The sequence below is a fragment of the Oculina patagonica genome, chromosome 5 (assembly GCF_052425735.1).
Source record: "Oculina patagonica isolate OP01 chromosome 5, crgOcupat, whole genome shotgun sequence".
Taxonomy (NCBI): domain Eukaryota; kingdom Metazoa; phylum Cnidaria; class Anthozoa; order Scleractinia; family Oculinidae; genus Oculina; species Oculina patagonica.
In genome coordinates this window covers 5,193,668-5,215,588 of record NC_135762.1, presented here as the reverse complement: position 1 = coordinate 5,215,588, position 21,921 = coordinate 5,193,668, and the positions used below count along the sequence as shown (strand labels likewise).

The 21,921-nt window shown below is 37.5% G+C and overlaps 1 protein-coding gene across 1 annotated transcript; it reads left to right on the top strand.

Moving 5' to 3' along the window:
• Positions 1-1,889: 1,889 nt before the first annotated feature.
• Positions 1,890-20,992, top strand: LOC144653834 (prestin-like). Its single transcript, XM_078513938.1, has 18 exons — positions 1,890-2,727; positions 4,129-4,239; positions 5,753-5,997; positions 6,791-6,955; positions 7,616-7,768; positions 8,743-8,825; positions 9,418-9,565; positions 10,510-10,620; positions 12,314-12,391; positions 12,773-12,868; positions 13,871-13,977; positions 14,538-14,607; positions 15,715-15,960; positions 16,681-16,821; positions 17,553-17,607; positions 17,784-17,896; positions 18,991-19,071; positions 19,562-20,992. The coding sequence occupies exons 1-18, from the start codon at positions 2,394-2,396 to the stop codon at positions 19,580-19,582; spliced, it is 2,358 nt and encodes a 785-aa protein (XP_078370064.1). The 5' UTR covers positions 1,890-2,393; the 3' UTR covers positions 19,583-20,992.
• The last annotated feature ends 929 nt before the right edge of the window (positions 20,993-21,921 follow it).

Genomic DNA, 21,921 nt, shown 5'->3' with positions numbered 1-21,921 from the left:
TAATGTTTAGTGATTCCGGAGAAAATACTCTTAAGTGTTTAGAGGGTTTTTCGTGAAAGAAAATTAGAATTGTAAATTCTTTTCTGCTCCTCAAAATCGGATAAAATCACTTACGAACTTAGAGGAAATTTTCGGATTTCCCCTCGGACATCCTCGGTAGTCTTCGGACATCTTCGGTAGTCATCGTAAATCTTCGGTAGTCCGGAAATATTCCGAAATGATCGGAAATCGCCGAAAACCTCTTCACTTACTAAACAAAATGATATTGGCCTTTTTTGAGCCCTTTTTGTTTCTTTCTGGATAAATTTTACTGCTACAGTGAATTTTTTACTGTTAGTGTTTAATTGCCTAAAATTTATTGGGTTTTATTTTACAAAGCAAAAAAATTAAGTGTTTATTGTTATCGAGGTACCCCCATTGAGACCCTCGTAGCTGTCCCTGGACTATACGTCCCACTGTGCCTTACCCTACCAGGTAGTCCCCCACTCCATAGCAGTTAGTCTTTGGGAGACGCATTTCATGATCAATTCACCGTCATTACTAATTCCCTCCCGTACGGCATTTGTGAACAGATCGACAATAGGGAGGATATTCATTTGACGCAGAAAAAACGTTCCTCATTTTTCTTTCCTCAAGCAAAGCAGCAACAACAACAACAACAACAAAAACCAATCCAAAATTAGCACAGCAACTAAGTGATTTTTTTTTTTTAATTTTTCTTCAGTAAATAAAGCATCGGACTGTTGTAGACATGTTTGTAGGGGTCATGAATGGTCCATCAAAATTTTGCAGTGCGCGCAAAATTAGGCATCTGCTCGGAAAACTCGAAAAATTTTAGTGGGTGCTCGTTTGCTCGGGTTTTAGTGAAGGTTGCTTTCTTGAAAGTGCTCGTTGCTCGTAAGCCTAACTTTTGTCAATGCTCGTGCTCGCAAAGAAAAACACCGGCTGTGCTCGCATGCTCGCAAATGCCACAAAGACCATTCGATAACCCTTGTTGTTATTGTTATTTGTATAGCAAAGATGGGTAACATAAATGAATTTAGTTCTTATTACAAAGGTAAATACCGAGAATAACATTAACTGATCTTTTGTGGCTGGTCACAGCACAGTACAAACATAAGCTCTATCTCGCCTTGGTTTTACAAGGTCAGGGTAGCCTGAACTGTGAATAATATTTTCGAGAGAGAAAAAAAGGCGAATATGAGATAGACTTTTTTTCAAAACTAACCCTTTATTACAAGTAAATCGGTCTCATGTAAAATGGGCGATGACGTCATTACGTTGCTATGGTAACTCCGATTTTGATAAAACTTACCTCATTGGAATCTTTGATCTTTCTTTTCTTGCTGTATTGATCGATTTTCAGTTGGATTATTTATGGAAGCATACGCGTTGCTCAAACGTCAAAGTTGAAAGGTATCAGTTACTCAAAAATCCGATCGAGCCACCTTAATTACGGTATGTTTTCAGTTTGCATATTGAAAAACCCTTCTGCGGGGCAAGAAGAAAAGAATGAACCATTGAATCACATTTCTTTTCTAGCCTCAGCAGAAGGTTTCAGTTTTTACACAAACGGAAATATCTAAATGCATTTTAGCATAGCCTGCGTAGCAGGCGCCTGTGTAGTTTCTTGCGCGCGTATGGGAAACGCAAAAGGCGCGAGACGGCCCTAATGGCCGTCTCTCGCCTTTCGCGTTTTCCAAACTGCAAAAAATACGCGCCCAAAACTACACAGGCGCCTGCCACGCTGGCTTAGATTTTAGCAGCATGAAGTAAGTCGCGCAAGACATCACGTGCATGATATTGCACGTTCGACTCGCGGGAAACCCGTGCTCACATGAATGCCTCGCGCGTGAAAATGGTGATGTTATGTCTATTGTTGAAGGCAGGTGCGCTATTGAGGGTGATGTATTTGGATAAAACAAACTAATTTAACGAGTTATTTAATTTTTCTTGTTTTATTTTTATTCTGTACACTTTTCGCGAAAAATTGTAGTGTTGGACTCGTTGTTTACTGTTACACGCCGTGGGTAGTCGCTACGAGGATCAGCGGTGTACTTTTTTGCGAACAAATCGCCGGGAGCTGAGTTTATGGTAATCCCAGCATATTTATTCCGTTATTGATCACGAATACCCGTGAACTGAACGCTAAAAGGCACAAGATAAAAGAGAAAAAGGCAATGCAAGCAGTATGGAGATGTCGAGGGACCATGTAAGGAGAAACGAGAGTTGTGGTACAAAATTTTCGATCGCCGGCTCGCGTCATTTCGTCAGCACTTCGATCATTTGAGAGCAACATCGAGTAACAGCTGGGCATAAACTTAACTGAAAAGCGCAAGAAAAAGTTGAATTTAATTAATCAACTCAAGTAAAGGATTCCAAGAGAGATCACCATGCGGGATTCGGAACTATCAGATATTCAAGCTTCAAGGAACCGTCGGCGCCGAAGACGTTACAGGATTAATCTCTCCCGCCGTGTCTACAACGAACAAGAGTTCACCGAGTCGTTTATTAAACATGAAGAGTATGTCTCGAGCTCTGAAATTGAGCCTTCTTCGCTTGCTAAGACGTTCAAGCGACATTTCTTTCCAACCAGATGTGCGTGCAAAAGTGTGTTGCAGTCTTGGTTTCCCATTGTGGAATGGCTGCCTGGTTACGATATTCGGCGTGACTTGGCACACGATGTAGCGGGTGGGTTAACAGTGGCTGTTATGCATATTCCCCAAGGTGAGAAAAAGATCTGCAGTCATTTTACACTGAGGGTGAACTAGCCTGTGAAATATTTTAGTGACAGTGACTTAGAAAATGTAAAGTGCAAGGTGATTATATTTCAGTCTGCTGTTACCCAAATTTAAAAGCGAGGGGGGAGGGGTACCCTTAAAAATTTGTTGTCACATGGGTGATGCAATGTGCATTCACAAGAAAAAGTGAAAATTCTCTTATCTTGTGTTTTCACTTATTCTCACGGTTGTGGTTGCGTCATTCTGTTTTACAAGATATATTTTTCGAATAATTATTTCTGTGCTTATAATGTGACCTGTGCAGTTACTGTATATTAGGAATTCATTACTGGGGCATGCAACTACTGTATATTGGATTCATGTCAACATTTTACAGCAAACTCCTATGGTATTAAATGTAAGTGACACCACATGACGCATGCCAAATTTTTTCTGTATCATATTTATTCATGCTTTCCCAAGAAAATGGAGTGTAGCTTGGACTGTGAAAATGTAGCCTCCCACGCTGACATTCTTAGGGCTCGTCACATGTTTCTCCCTCACATGGGGGAGAAACGTGTGATAAGCCCTAAGAACGTTTGCGAAGGGGGCTATGAAAATGGAGTCACAAAGGAGCAGTATGTTGAATAGTGTGATCGTCCAGGTGAGAGAAGTTCTGAAAAGAACTGTCGTTGGTGGCTGGCATTTTGACAACTTGAGTGGAATTCATCTTTAGAGTGAAGTGAAATGTTGTTGTCAGTCAATTATGTTATAAGTCTGGTCAAATTGTTAGTCAAATTAAGTTGTTCTGTTTCAGTTTGCAGCCATTTGTGAATAAGTCGTTTGTAAGGTGACGGAAGGCATTTGTTCTAAGAACTTGTTGTCCTGGTTATATTATTACATGTATCTTCTTACTTGAGTCCCACAAATCCTGTGAAACTGTATAGATACATGTAGTGTTAATAAAGTGACATAACTACTTACCCATTTCTTGTAAATTCGGCCGTGAAAGCCGCAAATGCAGCCTCTCGCGATGCAACTTCGATTGCCGCCATCTTCTTTTCGTGAACAGCACGCCTCTTGTGAAAAAGACCGCTATCTATAATAATATTGTGCATTCTCAACTTCTTCCCTAACAACCGACCCAAATCCTTCCTCGGTTGATGGAACCGACTTCCGGTAAAAATGCGAACTTTGCCTGGTAAAAAAAAAAACGCTACTAGTACTGTATAGCAGGATAAAAACATATTTTTTGGATATAAGGTCACATAATCTATAAGTAAGATTGAAAATTATTTGTTTCTAAGAACATGAAAATTTCCCTGGGCGGGTACTTTAAAAGTTGCTGTGTTTGATGCATGATATACAAAATTATAATACTATGACCTTATAAATGTTGTCTTTCTAGGTCTGGCATATGCACTACTGGCGTCACTCCCTGCTGTTACAGGATTGTACACAGCTTTTGTTCCTATCCTTGTTTACATGGCAATGGGAACATCCAGACACATATCATTAGGTAAATGAAAACAGCTGGTTTTACTCAGCTCGATTAGAGCAGTTTTCAATTGAGTGTCGTAAAACCAAAACCAATGTAATTACTTCGGCCAATCACAAAAGACACGGACAATCCAGTGAACCAATCAAAACTCGAAGCAAATACATGTAACCAGCACAAACCGCGGGAAAACGTGCGCGAGCGAGTCACGATTGGTTTTGGTTTTAGTTCTGATTGGCTGAGAAAGTGGCGCGAGATTTTAACAACAACAACAACAACAACAACAACAACAACTTTATTTGCACCTATTCATTCAATTATTAGCAAAACAATAAATAAAATAAATAGAGTTAAGTGCATGGCTGCCCAGAATAACCACGATTGGCTAACAAGATTGGGCAGCCATACTTAGTTTTTATCACAATAATTTATAAAAAGGTCAGGTATATTTAATATTTACATAGCAAACTATACAACACACAAACACACAAAAACAAAACTAAGTAGGCTTAAAGAAAAATTAATGGAAGAAAGATGGAAAATGACGTATTATAGTTTTAAATATAAAAGGTTCAGTTGATAGCTTGTGATAATGCTTAATTTATATTTTTTCTTAAATTGTTTAAGTGACAGAAGCTTAATGTCATCACTGATAGCATTCCAGATTTTAGCACCCTGATATCTAATATTAAAGATTCCATAATTTGTTCTGGTTTTGGGTAAAGCATAAGTCATTCTAGAAGAAAATCTTGTATTGTAACCATGAGTTTCTTTTGCCGAAGTGAAAAAAACATCAAAATTAGAAGGGAGAAGTTGGTTTTTAAATTTGTACATAAAAACAGCAATGTGAAAAGTTACTTCATCAAATAATTTGATAACATTTAAATCTTTGAAAAGTGGACTTGTATGTTCAGAAAAGCTAGAGAAAGTTATAATTCTAATGGCTTTTTTTTGTAATACAAAAAGAGGTTGCAAAGAAGTTTGATAAGTATTACCCCAAGCTATTAAACAATATGTTAAAAATGGATAAACAAGAGCATAATAAAGGTCCAGCAAGGTTTTACTGTTAAGATAATAGCGACACTGAGCGTAGTAATTCAAAACCAAAGCAAACGCAATGTACTTTCGACACTCAAGTGAAAACCGCTCTAGTTATTCTGAGTAAAATTACCTATTTTTGTTTTAATATATGTTTGAATTGTAAATCTTATTTTAATAAAGCGTGTGTTGTTGTTGTTGTTTTTACAGTCAACTCTCTATAAATTTGACACCGTCGGGACCGGCTTCAACTGTCCGTCTTAGAGAGGTGTCCATCTTATAGGGAGTTTAGTTACAGTACAATGACTGAAAAGTGGTAAGAATGGATCAAAACTAGGTGTCAGTCTTATAGAGGTGTCCGTTAAGGGAGAGTTGATTGTGATCATGTAATTTTATTGTTAAGTGGAGAATTATTTAAAAATTGCCTCGTATTTATTAGTTGATTTATTTATTTTATCTATTAACTTATTTATTTACTGCAAACATTTTCTCACAGGGACTTTTGCTGTGGTTTGTCTAATGGTTGGTTCAGTTGTTGAGAGAGAAGTAGAATCATCTATCTCACAAACTGCTACAACAAGTCCCACTAATCGGCCACCCGGAAGTTCAGGTGGTGCTGCCCTACGTAGCTCAATATATAAACAGGAGACAAATGGCAGTTTTCCAAGCGAGGAGGACTTGTTGGATGAAAAGAAGTTAGAAGTGGCTGTTGCCCTTTCAATGCTTGTTGGTCTTTTCCAGGTTGGTTTCATGTGCACTTTTTTTTCTTACAATTGTGACCTCACCTGGGTTTGAATTTTTTTTCCAACCAGCTCTGGCTTATTTGGTCCAGGAAAAGTCCTCCAGTCCTTCACATATTAAATGCCAGGGCTTTTGTTTGGTTTAGGAATTAATTTCCTGCCTGTGATTGGACATGTGGGAGGTGCGGTGGCCTAATGGTTAGTGCACTCGACTCGGAGTCGAACGGCCCGGGTTCGAGCCCTGGCCAGGGTGCTGCGTTGTGTTCTTGGGCAAAACATTTTTCTTTCACAGTTCCTCTCTTCACCCAGGTGTATAAGTTGGTACTGGCAAATTTACTGGGGGGTAGGGAGTAGCAATACTCATAGTCGCTTAATGCTACAGAAGCCGGGATAAGCTCTGGCTATATGGGCCACTTGGGTGGATGCAGACTCTTACCTTACCTAGTATGTGATTGGGCATAATCTTATTTCTTTTTTTTTATTATTTACACATTCCATATATACATGCCTATGTAGAGGATGTGTGGCTGAGTGTCTATTATATAATAATAATTATGGTATAATAATTATCAACGGAAGAATAAAGTAAAAATCGCCTGTTAATAAACTGTCACTCTGCACGGACTGTAAACTCCATACATAATAACATAAGATCTACAGTGTACATTGTTGTCTCTGTCTAATCTAATTAAAGGATATTATTTTAGTATTTTGTCTAGTTTTCTACAATATCAACATGAATACATTGCTTGGCACAAGATGAAGAATGATTTTATTTGTTTGTTTTGTCGTAGTTTGTAATGGGCCTTCTCAAGCTTGGTTTTGTGGCTGTGTATTTATCTGATCCAATCATTAGTGGTTTTACAACTGGTGCCGCCATTTTGGTCCTCACCAGTCAAGTGAAACACATCCTTGGTTTGACTGTTCCACGATATTCAGGAGCTTTTGCTGTAGTCAAGGTTTGCAGACATTTCTCTTGCATTCTATCCTGGCTTGTTTATTTGCATTATTTTATGGATAAAATTTGTACTGAAATTTTAATTAGTACACTTTTTTAAAACCAAAAAAAGAACCTAGCAAAGTGCTTATCATCCTGTCAAATTGATTTCATGGTTATTAGCTTCTTATGAGAGACGCAGTGGTCTAATGGTTACTAGTGCACTGGACTCTGGATAGAGCAGTCCGGGTTCGAGCCCTGGCTGGGGTCCTTGTGTTGTGTTCTTGGGAAAGACAACTTACTCTCATAGTGCCTCTCTCTACCCAGGTGATGGGTACCGGCGACATAATACTGGGGGGATTGGGGGGCATAGAACTCCTCCTATTAAACTACTCCCCCAATTTTAGCTGTCTGAAAACATAAAAAAATCCTATTTTAGTCTAGAAGTAAGGGGAGTCAAGTTTTTTGTGTAGCCATGCTTTGAAATACTTTTTCCTAGTCTATTAGCTAATAATAATTATTATCAAAAAGGTTGTCTGGTCTGGCATTAAAGGTCACAACATTGCAATTGGTACTTGAAACACACTCCTTTTATTATGTCTGTTTTGACTAGCTGCCCCAAAGATTCCTGCTTGCAATGATTCAGTTATCTTTGTCTAAAAATGTTTTCTTTTTATCACAGACGTACATATTTATGTTCAAGAACATAACTCTGTCTGTGCCAGGAGCTATCATCACTGGAGTTGTCTGCATCCTTCTACTAGTTACACTCAAGTATATCAGTGAAAAGTTGAAGCACAAAATGAAATTTCCCATACCTGCTGAGTTAATAGCGGTATGTAAAAGCCTTTTACTTAAAACAAGTTTACTTACTAGGGTTTTAATTACAGTGTGAGAAAAAATGAATGCAGTCTCAAACTTAGACTTTCAATAAAGTCCTTCGTCTTCGCGACTTGGTCACTCGATCTCGCGACTTCGTCGCTCGCACGGCCGTTTCGCGACCTAAAAGGCTCGCTTCGCTCGCTTATTCACTGTGAAAACTTGTGAGGTCGACTTGTGGCAAGTCTATCTCAAACTCTGCTATTTGAAAATTAGTCAAGCTTTCAGGATCATACATTTGAGATTTGTTACAAACACTACATTTTGAACCTCCTGGCACCTCTCTTAAGTTATGTGGTACTTTTGTACTTTTTCTGGTCCCAAGGGTTACATGTAGCCTACAAAAGTAATTATGTTGCAAGGTCTACTATTATTTGATTTCAATATATTTGTTAATGTAATATCTTGCAAGAAAGTCTGTTTTAAAAGTAATTAATCTAAACCATAACTTGACTAGCTACCTACATACGATTGTAAGCCTACAGTATGAGTTTACGTTTGTTCATAATTAGAGCAGTTTTCAATTGAGTATCGTAAAACCAAAACAAAAGTAATCACTCTGGCCAATCACAAAGAACACAGACAATCCAGTGAACCAATCAAAACTTGAAGCAAATACATGTAGCTGGCACGAAGCGCGGGAAAACGTGCGCAAGCGAGTCACGATTGGTTTTGGTTTTAGTTCTGCTTGGCTGAGAAAGTGGCGCGAGATTTTTTAGCCAATCTGTAAGCGTAGTATTACAAAACCAAAGCAAATGCAATTAACTTTCGACACTCAAGTGAAAACCGCTCTAATTTGTAATGAGTATTTACATTGACTGTATTATGTACCATTTGCCCACTTGGGCTATTCTGGTTAATGGTAGAACATCGCAGTCAAGCAATAATTATTTACATAATTTACGAATTTTGATATTTTTTTTATTGCAGGTTGTTCTTGGAACAGTGGTGTCATATTTTGTTGGATTGAATGAAAAATTTCAAGTGGCAGTTTTAGGTGACATTCCCAAAGGGTAGGTCAGAATATATATTTATTTACAAAATTGGTTAATGTACACAGAAGCCTGTATTGTAACTTGTCCCAGATTGTCTCAAAAAAATATGTTTGAGCCACTTGTTTGATGCCAAAAATACCATCTTGAGAAACAGACCTGGTTGTTTTTATCATCACTGGTTAATAAACAACATCCTTGCTCCAATATAATAGCAGCCAACCAACATGCTACAAATAAGGACACATAAACCAAGGATGTCACTTAGGGCTGGCTGTCGGCTTATTTCACTGGCTAAAAGAGAACTTAAATCTGGCTGAAATTTCACATGAAAACAAAGACTAAGGTAAACTTTTAGAGCTGCCAAGGCTAGAAAAGTCAGCTGGGCTTGTTGATGAGCTGGCTTAGTGTTTTCTTAGCTACATCCCTGATAAACAATCTACCTTACCACCTGATAAAGACTAACAGTATAGCAGTCAAAATGTCAATGAAAGTGATTTTAATTAATCGTTAGACAAATGAATAAACTACATTGTATCACCCTTCCAATCTTACACCACGATGAGTAATCAACATGCATCTTTAATGACATCCTTGCTTTTGTTCATTGTAGGTTGCGAGTACCCTCGGCACCATCTTTTAAGCTGATGGGAAGCATTGTTCCAGATGCTCTAGTTATTGCTATTGTTATATTTGCTACAAATGTCTCTTTGGCCAAGACGTTTGCCAAGAGGAACAACTACGTTATCGATTCAAATCAGGTGTGAATGGAAGAGTGATCTGTATAATTATGTCTGGCTTGATAAAATGTACTGTCTGGTAAATCTAAAGGTGAAGGTTAAGTCTGCATGCTGGCTAAAGCAGCCCACAGTAAGTTTTGGAACTGGTAGGGTTTGGTTGCATGATTATTGATTTAAAGAATTGAATGCTGCTGTACGTCACTCTGTGGGATGCTACACATAGTTCACTGGAGATGACTCTAAACAGTTTTGTCAGGTTGTACTTATATTTGACCATTTCAAGCAAATATTATGTATTTAAGGGGTGTCAAATGGTAAATGCAAGACTTTGCGAGATGGGGAGACTGATATCTTTTCTGTGGGCCCAAAGGGACACTACCATGGGGATTTATTATGCTTTTCGGTAAAAAGTACTAAAATTGGCAAATAGGTCTTCTCGTACATGAAATGCACCTAGTACATCAAGATAGAGATATAAAGTAAATTGTTGTTGAAAGAAGAAGGGAGCTATAATAATTTTTAGGTGTTTTTCCAGTCCAAAATGACAAATCTTGAAAAAATCAGTCTTACTTTTTCAAGTTGAGATCTTAATTTCCAGATGGCATGGCATCGCAGGCCATTTGCAGCCCTGCATCACAATCATTGCAATGTTTATCGCTTCAGTACACTTGCACGGAGAGAGAACTGGACGCAGCACAAAACAGGAGGCATTAGGGGGTGGGTTGCTTTGCTCGCCCCATCCCCGCCCCCTCCCTAATTAGAAAATAAAAACAGCCGACAAGAAATGGCATGGTAAAACAAGTATCTACCAGTTAAAACATTTCCAGTATCCACATCTCAAAGAAAAGAAAATGGCATGAATTTTTTCCCTCCAGCTTACTTACAATGTTGTACAAAATGCTTACAATGTTGTACAAAATGTTAGAGTTGTCTGACCATGCGCATAATTTATTTTATGTCACTAGGAGCTTATTGCTTGTGGGTCAGCAAACATCCTTGGGTCATTCTTTTCATGTTTCCCTGTGAGTGGTTCACTTTCAAGATCCGTCATTCAAGAAAGCATTGCAAGAACACAGGTATGGACAGAATATAGAGGATATTACATGGTTGCGCGGAGATATGAAATTTATCTTCGAGTGTTTAAATCTATATCTCACGAGTGAGCGCAGCGAACGAGTGAGATATCGGTTTTGAACACGAGAAGATAAATTTCATATCTCCAAGCAACCATGTAATATTCTGTTTATTATATAGACCAACTAATTACCGTAAAGTTCCGTGTATAAGCCGCACCTTTTTCCTCTAATTTCAAGTCAAAAATCGGGGGTGCGGCTTATCTACGGAAACATTTCTGGTTGGAGTTCTCAAAGGCCTAATTAATATTCATAAAAAACCTCTCAAGACGTCATTGAATAAACATATATCAACCTGAAAACTTTGTTGATGTTCACTACCTTTTAGTTCCTCTGCAAAGCTGTTTGCAGTGAAGCCTGCCAGTCACTTCGAATCATGTCTTTTCGCTACGTGCGAGAAGGCACCAACTGACCAAGATAAACGCAAATACTCACAAGGCAAATGGCCGATCGCTTCGTTTTTTTATTGACTTTCACAGCAAATACATCTGCTGGATTAACAAACTCTTATTCTGTATGAAGTTTTTATCCTGTTGCGGGTAGCAGTTTTCAAGAATCTTGAAATAAAAACGTGGTTTCTTCCGAAGGAAATGCCGCCATGTTTGTTTTTAATGCCCAGACTCCTCTCTACAATTCAGAGCTTGGCTACTAAGCATTCATAAATCATAATTCGCGAACGATTCGAACGAATTACAAGTGTTTCAGGAGTGTTTAGAAGTGATAATCTCGAAAAAATGATATCAAGAGAGCATCCAAGTTTAAGATATTGTGAACTCAAACTAAAAAGGAGGTATGACAAGTGAAATTTAGCTTTCGTAACACTTAATTTATATTAAACATTGCAACAACCACCGTGTCAGTGTCTCGAAACTGTGCTTGTTTGCCCTTGATTGTTTACCAGTAGAACTTCACTTGAACTTCAAACTTTATGGTCTGTATATATTTTTTTCCAAAATTTGAGCTTTCAAATCGGGGGTGCGGCTTATCTACGGGTGCGGCTTATACACGGAACTTTACGGTACGATGTTTTTGGCGATTTTCCGAAGATTTCCGAGGATTTTCCGAAGATTTCCGAAGATTTTCAAAATGTTGTCTGAAGGTCGTACGAATGTTTCCGAACATTTTCCGAAAATTTCCGAAGATTTCCGAAGCTAAACGAAGATTGCCGAGGAAGATCCGAAGATGTTTCGACTTAATATCGATAAACTTTGGCTCATTGAGCTATGAAACGTGGCAAACTGCGAGATGATTGGTCAAGAATGATATCCACACGTGTGGATACCATTGATATCCACACATGTGTGGATACCATTTTTCTCGCTTTGCTACCACTCGCTAAAGCACTGCATTCTATATAATAAAATAACATAGTACTAACCCTTGTAAAATTTTTGCCGACCTCATTAAGATTCGTGGCAAGTTTTGGTACCCAAGATTTTCAAATCTCAGCCAGATCCATGCCAAGCTCTGAGCTGAGATGACACCATGATTGCAAAATCTTTGCAGCCAGAAACGTGTCAAGAATCAAGAAGAGTTAATTTGTGTTTGGTTGTGGTGCTCTGTTAGGATAATTGTTTTTACTTTTCATTTTCATAGTACATACCTGTTTTTGTTTTTGTTTTCTCTTTTTTGGCAGCTCTGTAGCATTCCTGTTGTAGTAGTCATTATTCTGGTTTTGCTGTTTATAGCTCCTCTTTTCTTTCATTTGCCAAAGGTAAGTAAATGTACATGTATGTACTTTGCGTGTTGCTTACAAAGCATGGTTCATATCATTGTATGACTACTAAAGCTATAGTATCAGAGTTCGCATGGGTCATGAAAAACCTGGAAAGTCACGTGTGGGTCATAGATAGTCTTGGATTGATTGTACAAAATAAATAAGGCAGGTTAGTTTTTGTAAAGAAAAGGGTAAACCGTACCCGAAATCAAGATAACTTTTGAAAATTTCCAAGAAAATGGTAAAATGTTAGGTCACTGAAAACATATCATTGAAAAGTCATGGAAAAGGTAATGGAAAGTCTTGGAATTTCAAAAGCTCAAAAAAGTACAAAACCTGTTGTATGCTTATTGGTTGTTTTGGTATCTTTTGTGTTAGGCAATACTAGCTGCTGTGGTAGTTGTTGCCCTCAAAGGCCTGTTCCGTCAGTTTAGCAGACTTGTACAGCTCTGGAGGATTTGTAAACCTGATGCTGTAAGTGCAGTTCCTTGGTTAGCTTGTAACTCAGTTGTTTTGAAATCAAGTGCACCTTATGACTCGGTTTGTCATGAATGCATGTTTTACTTGTAAATATCCGTTTTTTAAATTTTTAGAGTTTTTAACTTTTTAACATCATTTTATTAATATTTTTTATTGTAAAGGGCCATGAGCAATTAGTGGATTTTGGCGCTATAAAAATACTTAAATTTATTTAGTTATTTTTTATTTCAATTTTTTATTTTACTGCTGTCAAATTTGTGATAATTCACCAGCAAAATTATCTTGGCCTAATAATATTATTGTGACTTTGTTGTCAACCCTGGAAACTCTGAGAGCTACCTTAAGGTTACTATTTCACTACTAGTTTAAGCAATTTTTTCAGAGCAAGATTTAGCGACTATTTAATTTGAAAAGTTAGTGATATTGTGTAAACCAGTTTTTATTGAACGGTCGTATAGCTTAGATAGAAATAAATGTTCAGTAAAAGAACAAACTCACTTGCAATTGAACAAATATTTTCATTGCCAGAAAGAACGAAGCTAGCGGCGTCTATTTTTTGTTTGCAAGTTGACTATGCTTAATTTTATTTCCCTTTAGGGTGGGGGGGGGGGGTATATTTACATTTAACAAGTATTAAATTTGACGGAGACAAATTTTAGCGAGCACTAAATCTAGGGATTTTTACCCAACTCGCTAAAATCGCTAAAACTAGTTGCCGCTAACAATAGTAACCTTAAGGGAGCCGAAGTTTTCATATAAATCTCTGATTGTTTACCTTTCTTATTATGCACCAGGTGCATGAGGCCATAAATTTTTGTGACAGATAAAACATGTTCTTATTTTCATGCTAATCACTTATTGCTTTGAACACCTTTTTATTTACCATCTTTTAAATTTTCTGTTGTATCATTGTCCGTGTTTACTCATCCTTGCTATTCTGATAGTGTTCCACAATGCTGTCAGTAAATAAGGGACAAATTAATTTTGTTTGTTCAGGTTGTTTGGTTTGCGACATGGTTAGGTGTGGTGTTGCTTGGTATTGACATCGGCTTGGGATTCGGCGTAGTTATGGCACTTGTAGTAGTAATTTGGAAGTCATCAAGGTCAGAATAAAAAAAAAATGTCCTTTGTCACTGTTAAAGATCTAGTAGGCCCATCAGGGGCTTTAATTGACCTAAAATATACAGTCAAGTAGTTGTCTATATTTACTCTGATAAAACATCAAGTAAGCTGTTTAGCCAATGATGGCAAGCACTGATCCCAATTTATGTTGTTATAATTATGTTAAATAAATAAAAATAAATAAATAAATATGTTTATAGTGGTCATGCACTTAGCTTCATATCTCAACGAGATAGCTAGTTTACAGGCATGCCACTGAAACAGAGGAAACAAATAATTTTAAAATGAACATAACAAGGTTAAAAATCCCAACTGGCAAGAGGCAAACCAGTTGGCTATATACAAAGCGTGGTTGAGAATTTGAACTCGGGACAACTGAGAAACAAATCCAGCTAGTGGCAGGGGCAGGTCTTGAACTGGGGACCTCCAGATGACAACACCAGCGCCCCAAACCACTCGGTCACGCTTGCCTCCTGTCATGTTACTATTTATGATTTTCATTTTGGGTTTAACTGAAGGGTTAACATGTTGAATGTTTCAGACCACCAGCAGCACTGCTTGGTCAAATTCCTAACACAGGAATTTACAGAGACCTTCATAGGATACCTTCGGTAAGTGGTGGTGACTAAACTTATTTTCTATAGGAGCAATAAGGTCAGCTTCGAGCCAAAGTGGCGCATACTGCCGGAGCTTATCCCGGTTTCCTTAGCATTAAGCAGCTAGGAGTATTTCTACTCCCCCCTGGATGGGATGCTAGTCCATCGCAGGGAACCCCCCAGCATTATTTCGCCGGTACCCATTTATACACCTGGGTGGAGAGAGGCACTATGAGAGTTAAGTGTCTTGCCCAAGAACACGATACAAGTGACCCTGGCCAGGGCTCGAACCCGGAACGCTCGCTCCGGAGTCCGGCGCGCTAACCATTAGGCCATCGCGCCTAATGGAGCAAGGGTGGAGTAAAAGGAATTGATAGTTGGGGGGGGGGGGGGGTAAATTTAATAGCACTTTTCTATTACCAGTTTTCCTTTCCTAGTCCTTAACCCAAATACCTGTTTTTGTAAACTGTGCTACCATGACAACATTACTTTGTGGTGCATAAAATAAAGTGTTTTCGGTTGGACAGGTTAGGAAGGAAGTGAAAGTAGTTGTTCAAAGCATAATTTAAGAAGTTGAAGTATTAATGGGTATATTTTTGAGTGTTAAAAACATGGCTTCATTCACACCTCCCTTCTTCTTTGTTTTCATGGGTTTTGAAGTCACAACAAACTTAAGATGGTTTCCGCCCAGCATTCGAGCAATACGGGCAAAAATAAAGTTACCAAAAAGACCTCTTAGCATGGTAACAGTTTAAGTACAGCTAACAAAAACCTGCCAAAAATTTAGCACTCAAGCTGACCCCGCGAGAGAAAAATGGATTTGAAATTGTCAATATTTCAGTTAAAACAGACGTTTCACGCCAGTTCAAAACAAAATGGCGCGCGTTATAAACATTTTTACAAGGTTTGACTTTAATTTTCTCGAGAATGCTTTAGAATTTAATTACGGGGTCACTAAGACAAACGAATTTCGATAAGATCTTTTAAATAGTATACAAAATGTTGCTGTACAATGAGCAGATTTTTGGTACTTAATTTTCGCACTCGTTGCTCGAACTTTCAGCGGAATCCGTCTTAATTTGCTGATCCATGTGATTGACAGGTATGGCATGTTTCTTTCAGGCGAAGCCAATTCCTGGAGTGAAGATTTTTAGATTTGAGTCTGCAATGTTTTATGCCAACTCAGAATACTTCCGTAGCACTTTGATAGAAATGACTGGTGTTGATCCTCAAAATCCACACAAGCAAAGTAGCATTGGCAATTCTGTGTACTACAGGAGCACTGGTAGCCCAGACGATGCTGGGAGCCCCACAATAGAAATAACAAGGGGTTCTACTATTGCAATTAACAGAGCTCTGGAGAATGGGGTAACTGTGGCACTTTGGTATTAATAGAAATTTGTCATGATCTAGGGCTCAGTTAAGATGCTGCACAAATGTACTGTGAAATAAGTGAACAGTCAAGATGGCTGGCAAGTGAAATGTGTTTGTTCCTTGTGCTCAGTCACGTGACATTCATCAGCATATGGTGTCTAGCTAGGGATGGGAGAGTCTTACTTCACACATTTAATTATAACATGTGCTAATTACAAAAAATTGAATTTTTTGAATTACGACGTGAAGTAAACATCTGAATCTGATTGAATTCAGATTGACTCAGCTGTTCTTCTCACCTGAATGAGCTGAAATAATGACCGTGGGCTGGCTTTGATTCAGACATGAAAATAATTTCACATTAATTTTTTAGCTTTATATATCAAATGCATAATCTAATAATTTAATTTCAATCCAAAAGCATAACTTTTTGCTACGGAAGCAAGTTTAGCTGATCATTTTGCATTTAAATCAATTTTGGTTCAGCCGAAATTTAAATTTGAATTGGCTCCTACCTGTATGACATAATTATGGCATCTGAACCAAATTTTTAACTGAACTTATTCAGGATACAGGTACATTATTACACTGCAGTGCTTGTTATTGTATAATGCAAAGTCACATTCTTTGTTTTTTTAATGGCATCTGAACCAAATTTTTAACTAATTAATGTTATGATAATAACATTAATTGATGTTATGACATGTTTTTCAGGATGTAGAGGTTTCCTTGAATGATGTTGCAAGCTCTGACAATGCATCTGGGGAACAGCAGTCTGTGCCGGTTCATGCCATTATTGTTGACGCCAGTACATTTAATTTTATCGACACTCAAGGTGTTAACACCTTATTGCAGGTAAGAATTTGTTTGTTACCGTCAACTGGTTAGCTCAGTTGGTAGAGCACTGAACTGCTGTGCTGAAGGTCTCGATTCGAGTGCCAGACTGGACCAACACTCAGGGTCTTAAAATAACTGAGAAGAATATGCTGCCTTTGCAATGAAATCTGGAAATGGTTAGATATTCTAGTCTTCTAGGATGAGGATGATAAATCATAGGCCCCGTCTCCTGCATTTTCAGTGTTATGGTTAGCAGGGGGCATAAAAGAACCCACAGACTTATCGTAAAGAGTAGGGCATGGAGTTCCCGGCGTTGTGCTTTGGTCTTTGCTCATCGTGCTGTGTACTGTTAAAATGCTAGGAGATATAAGCTGTACAAGCTACTCTGAAATACGAGGGTAAAAAACATGATGATGATGATGATGATGAGAACCAGAATGGAATGAGACTTTCTATGGAGAGCTTAACAGCCTTTTTTTTATTTTTTATTCCCACAAAATTAAACCCACTTAGTTTTTTGTTTTGGTAATTTTTTAAAAATTTTATGTTGGTAAATAAAATATTAATATTTGTTTGAAGTTTGTTGTAGTTTCAATCATTGGACTTGTCATTTTTAAGATAATCTGCTGAAAAAACTTCAGAGAGTATTGGAAGTTATTGAATCTATGTATTACATGAACAAACACAATGGCATTCGTTGTTTTTTTTAATTTTGGAATTTATATTAATGTTGATTTGTCTTTTTATAGCTTGGTGTAGAATATGAAAAGATTGGAGTAAAATTCTACTTGGCACACTGTCGGTGTAAGTAAAAAATTATTTTCCATTGTCTGTTTGAGATGTATATTCATTTGATTGAAATTCTTTTACCGGGTAATGTGTTGTCTTTTGCTTTTGTTTTATTGTGCTGTGGTTAAGTCACTGGTATCACGTGTCAGTGACAGTTTAGCTAAATCCATTTTTTAACTGTTATGTACTAGACTACATACGAGAAATGTTGGAGAGAGCTGGCTTTACAGCAAGAATAGGAACAGAGCATCTGTTTGTGTCTGTACATGATGCAGTAATACATGCTGTTGGAATTCACTCTGAGGTAGGCAGAACAACATACGGTAACTGAAATCTGCTACTATAATTTTATATGCAACTGAAAGATAAAATTTCAAATTTTAGCACTTGACTCTCCTTCCCCTTATTATTATTGCATTGTACAAAGAATTACCCGTTAAATGGTTCCAGAAAATATCCATATATACCCACTCAATAGAGGGTCACTGGAGGGGAAGAAGGAGGGATGTGGCGGAGGAGGATGGAGTCTTGAAAGCCAAAGATTTTAATTTTACTGGAAGTACAGGGCTCGAAAAAAACTTGAATTCCAACTTGCCCATAGGGCAAGAAACTCTCAAATTTTGCTTGCCCAGGCACTTTCCCCCTTGCCCAGGTTCTCAAACTTATTAATAATTCATGAAATTAAGTTAATTGATGGTTTGCCAGGGCCCTTGCCCGTCGGGCAAGTGAGCATGAAAAGTCACTTGCCCGGCAGGAAAACCTACTTGTCACGGACGACCGGACAGGGGTTTTGGTGAGCCCTGAAGTATAAACTTAAGCTAAACTTGAATTTGCAGAGGAGTGGGGGGCTCAAAACAAAAACCCTTTTGATGGGAGGGGTATGGGTTATTTTCTTAAACAATAACATGAGGCTTGATCCTATACTGTAAGAGAGGAGGGCATATCCAAGTGGTAATATGTAAATAATTATTGTGTATTGTTTTGTTTATAATCTCCCAGTAGCTTGTGTACAACTTATAATTAATTAATTGTGGAATATTGTTGAAAGCCTGTACATGTAAAGATAGATATTTGACAACCCTCCAAGTTTATGTTTTTCCTTAGTGGCCATTTGGCTGCACTGACTGCTCAAGATTGGTAATGAAAAATTTTAGTCGCTAATTTAAGCTCACGCTTTCAATCTTTTTTCTCAATTTTAGTCGCCAGGCGGGCAACTTAAGTTCCAATTTACTGTAGTCGCCAGCTCCAAAATTTTAGTTGCCATGGTGACTAAAAATGGTCTTAACTTGGAAGGTTGTTTGAAGGATTGTCTGGCCATGTACAAGTACTAGTTCAAGTCTTGTGTCATGTTAACTTCGTTAGTTATGGCATTCATTGTCTGTGCATCTCGTCTTTTAGGATGCGTCATATACCTCACCTGTGATGAGTGATACTGAATCAGCCAACATGACATTAGAGGCTGGAACCTCTAACCCGCAGGTTTGTAAAACCTCTCTCTTAAAATGAACCCTGCTCAATAGATCATTTTCGTATTCTCGGTATTGGACTGGAACTAGCTTGCAATGGAGGCTAATGCGGGTAATCTTTTCAAATGCAAATGACATGACACTCATTTTAATGATATTCCCCCGCATCAGCCTCCATTGCAAGCTAGTTCCAGTCCAATGGCGAGAATACGAAAATGGTCTATTTGTTAAGCAGCAAGTAAAATTATTAATGGTGATGCAGCCACTTCCAAGTTGTTTCACATAGTTCTTATACCATTTCTGCATTGTTAATGTTGCTTTAATATAGTTTGTTAGGTAGGATGGTCAGTTGTAGATTTCTTGGCTGATTATTTTGATCATTATCATCATCATCATCATCATCATCATCATTATATTTTTATTATTTTCAAGTATGACCATTATTATTTTATTGATTTATTTGCTATTTTTTAAGTAGTTACAGTTTCTTTTGCTTTCTTTAGGTAGAAGACACTAGTTTTTAGATGGTCATCATGATGGTCGAGATCTACAACAACATGGATAAGAAGGTTTACATCTGAACCACCTTGGGAAATGTGCTAGCCGTGTAAAGTTGCAGCCAAAGACAAGTGACGCACTTGCTTGTAAGAAAATTATCGGTTCGAGCAATGCAAAAGTTCTCCCGATCTTCATGCTCCAGTGAGATCCAGGGAAGGTAACAAAACAAAACAGTTCAGTGTGCCTGAAAGATTCAGACAAACCAGATACACAATAGAGTATCATTAAGTGATTGCTCTGAATTTGTCCTCTATAACTGTTTTTAAACTGCTAAATTGAGAGATTGCAGATGATTTATCCAGAAAGATATCTAGAATAGGGAGGGGAGTGTTAAGTGTGGTATGAGTGTGCAGAATGTTTCAAGGGAGTATTGAACAAGTAGCATCTTCTTCTGTAATTTTGAAAGGTTTTGAAAACTAAAAATTATTAGCCCAGGGTAGATTGTATAATGTAATAAATTACAGACGCATAAATTTTGCAAAAAATAAGTCTCTCAAGAAGCCTTCTGTAAATTAAATGAATAAGCCCTTGAGCACAAATAAGAAATAGTTTATATTATTATAATAAAAGAATATTATAATAATAGAAAGACCCTGCTAGTGCTTACTTTGTATTCTATGTTGTTAGAGTATAGGCTCAGTCAGAGTCTGACTTGTAATGCTCATTCAAAGACTGTTAGTAGGACTTTATATTGTTATGTTTATAGAGTTTTACAATTTACGTACCATGTTGTATTCTTTCTTGTCAGTGTTTAGGGCTAAAAATTGTCAGATGAAGTAACCCTCAAAATGCAATCCCAAACATCATTTAAATGCAAAATATGCCCCCAACTTTGATTCCCCTCTCCCCACCTAAAAGAGTCATCGAGCAAAAAAATAATGAGCCATTTAGAGCTTATTTTCAGAGCTTTACTTGAGATACAAGGTGATAATTACTGGTAGTAATAAAAGTAAGGAAAGTCTTTATAATTTTTATTTAAGATTATTTTTATGTTACAAAACTGGCAGTAATGAGAGTAGAGTTGATTTATTCAGCAAACTGTTCCTAATTATTAATAATCTTGAACATTTGTCAGCAAACAGGACTGGTTCAAAACAAGGTTGCTGTAATGATCTGACAAAGCTTATAATGAAGCAATTATTGTGTATAGTGAAATTGTACATGTAGGTCTGAAGTGACATGTTAAATTACTTATCAAAGCTTTTGAAGCAAGAATATTTTTTACTTTGATACAAATGCATATGTCAGACAGCTAAGTATTTTTAGAATAATTTCCCAAATAAAGGTTATGATAAGTGTGTGTGTGCAATTATTTTATTGTATGATAAAAAGAACAGCGTCAGTGAATAAAGTTTTGGAGAATCCAAAAAACCTGTTTATCATAGTCAAGTATTGTTGCTCGTATAATGAAAACTCTTGCCACAATAATTTTGTGTAATAAACCAGGCACTAATATAAGTGTTGAGATTTGATTGAAAAAAAAAGATATTTTTACACTGGGCCCTTCAATGGCTAAGCCTATAGCCTTGACCAGGGTTGCGACGCAGGCTATTTTTCTTTTTACAGGACCCCTTTGATAACAGTACTCATGTACTGAAGGGTCATCCTGTTTAAAAATTCGTTATTATTATTATTTATTCAATGGCCAGTTCCCTCTGTGAGACATGCCTTCAGGGAATAAAATATGGTACAGCTAAAACATTTTTGAGACTTGGCAATGCTGAATACAGCAACCCTGCAGACATGTCTCAGAGGGAATTGGTCATTGATCAAGATTAGTATCTGCATTTGGGGAAGTTTTAGCTTGCTTGCACTCTCGTTCCCTTTCTCCTCCCTCCCCCCCCCCCCCCCAGCTCATGCCTACCCTACGCTTTTGAAATTCCATGACCTTAAATTACATGAATTTTCAAAACATTCCTGATGACCAGTGAATTTGACCATTTTTCTTGGAAATTTTTTAAAAATTGTCTTGATTTCGGGTACATTTTTACCCTTTTCCTCACCAAAAATAACCTGCCTACTTTATTTTGTACCATCAATACCATTTTCCTAACTTTCTACGACCCACACGTAAATTCCATGACTTTCCAGGCCGGGAAAATGAAATTCTAATTAAAAATTCCATGACTTTCCAGGTTTTCTGCCATGACCTCTACCTCATACCCTCTACTAGACTTGCCCTAAACACTGCCAAGTTTTTGTTCCAAGCCTTCATGGTCAACTCATTATGGTGACGTCAGAAGGACAGGGTGTAAAAAAAATTGAATTTTCCAGCTTGAGCCAACCTGTAGCGAGGATGTATTAG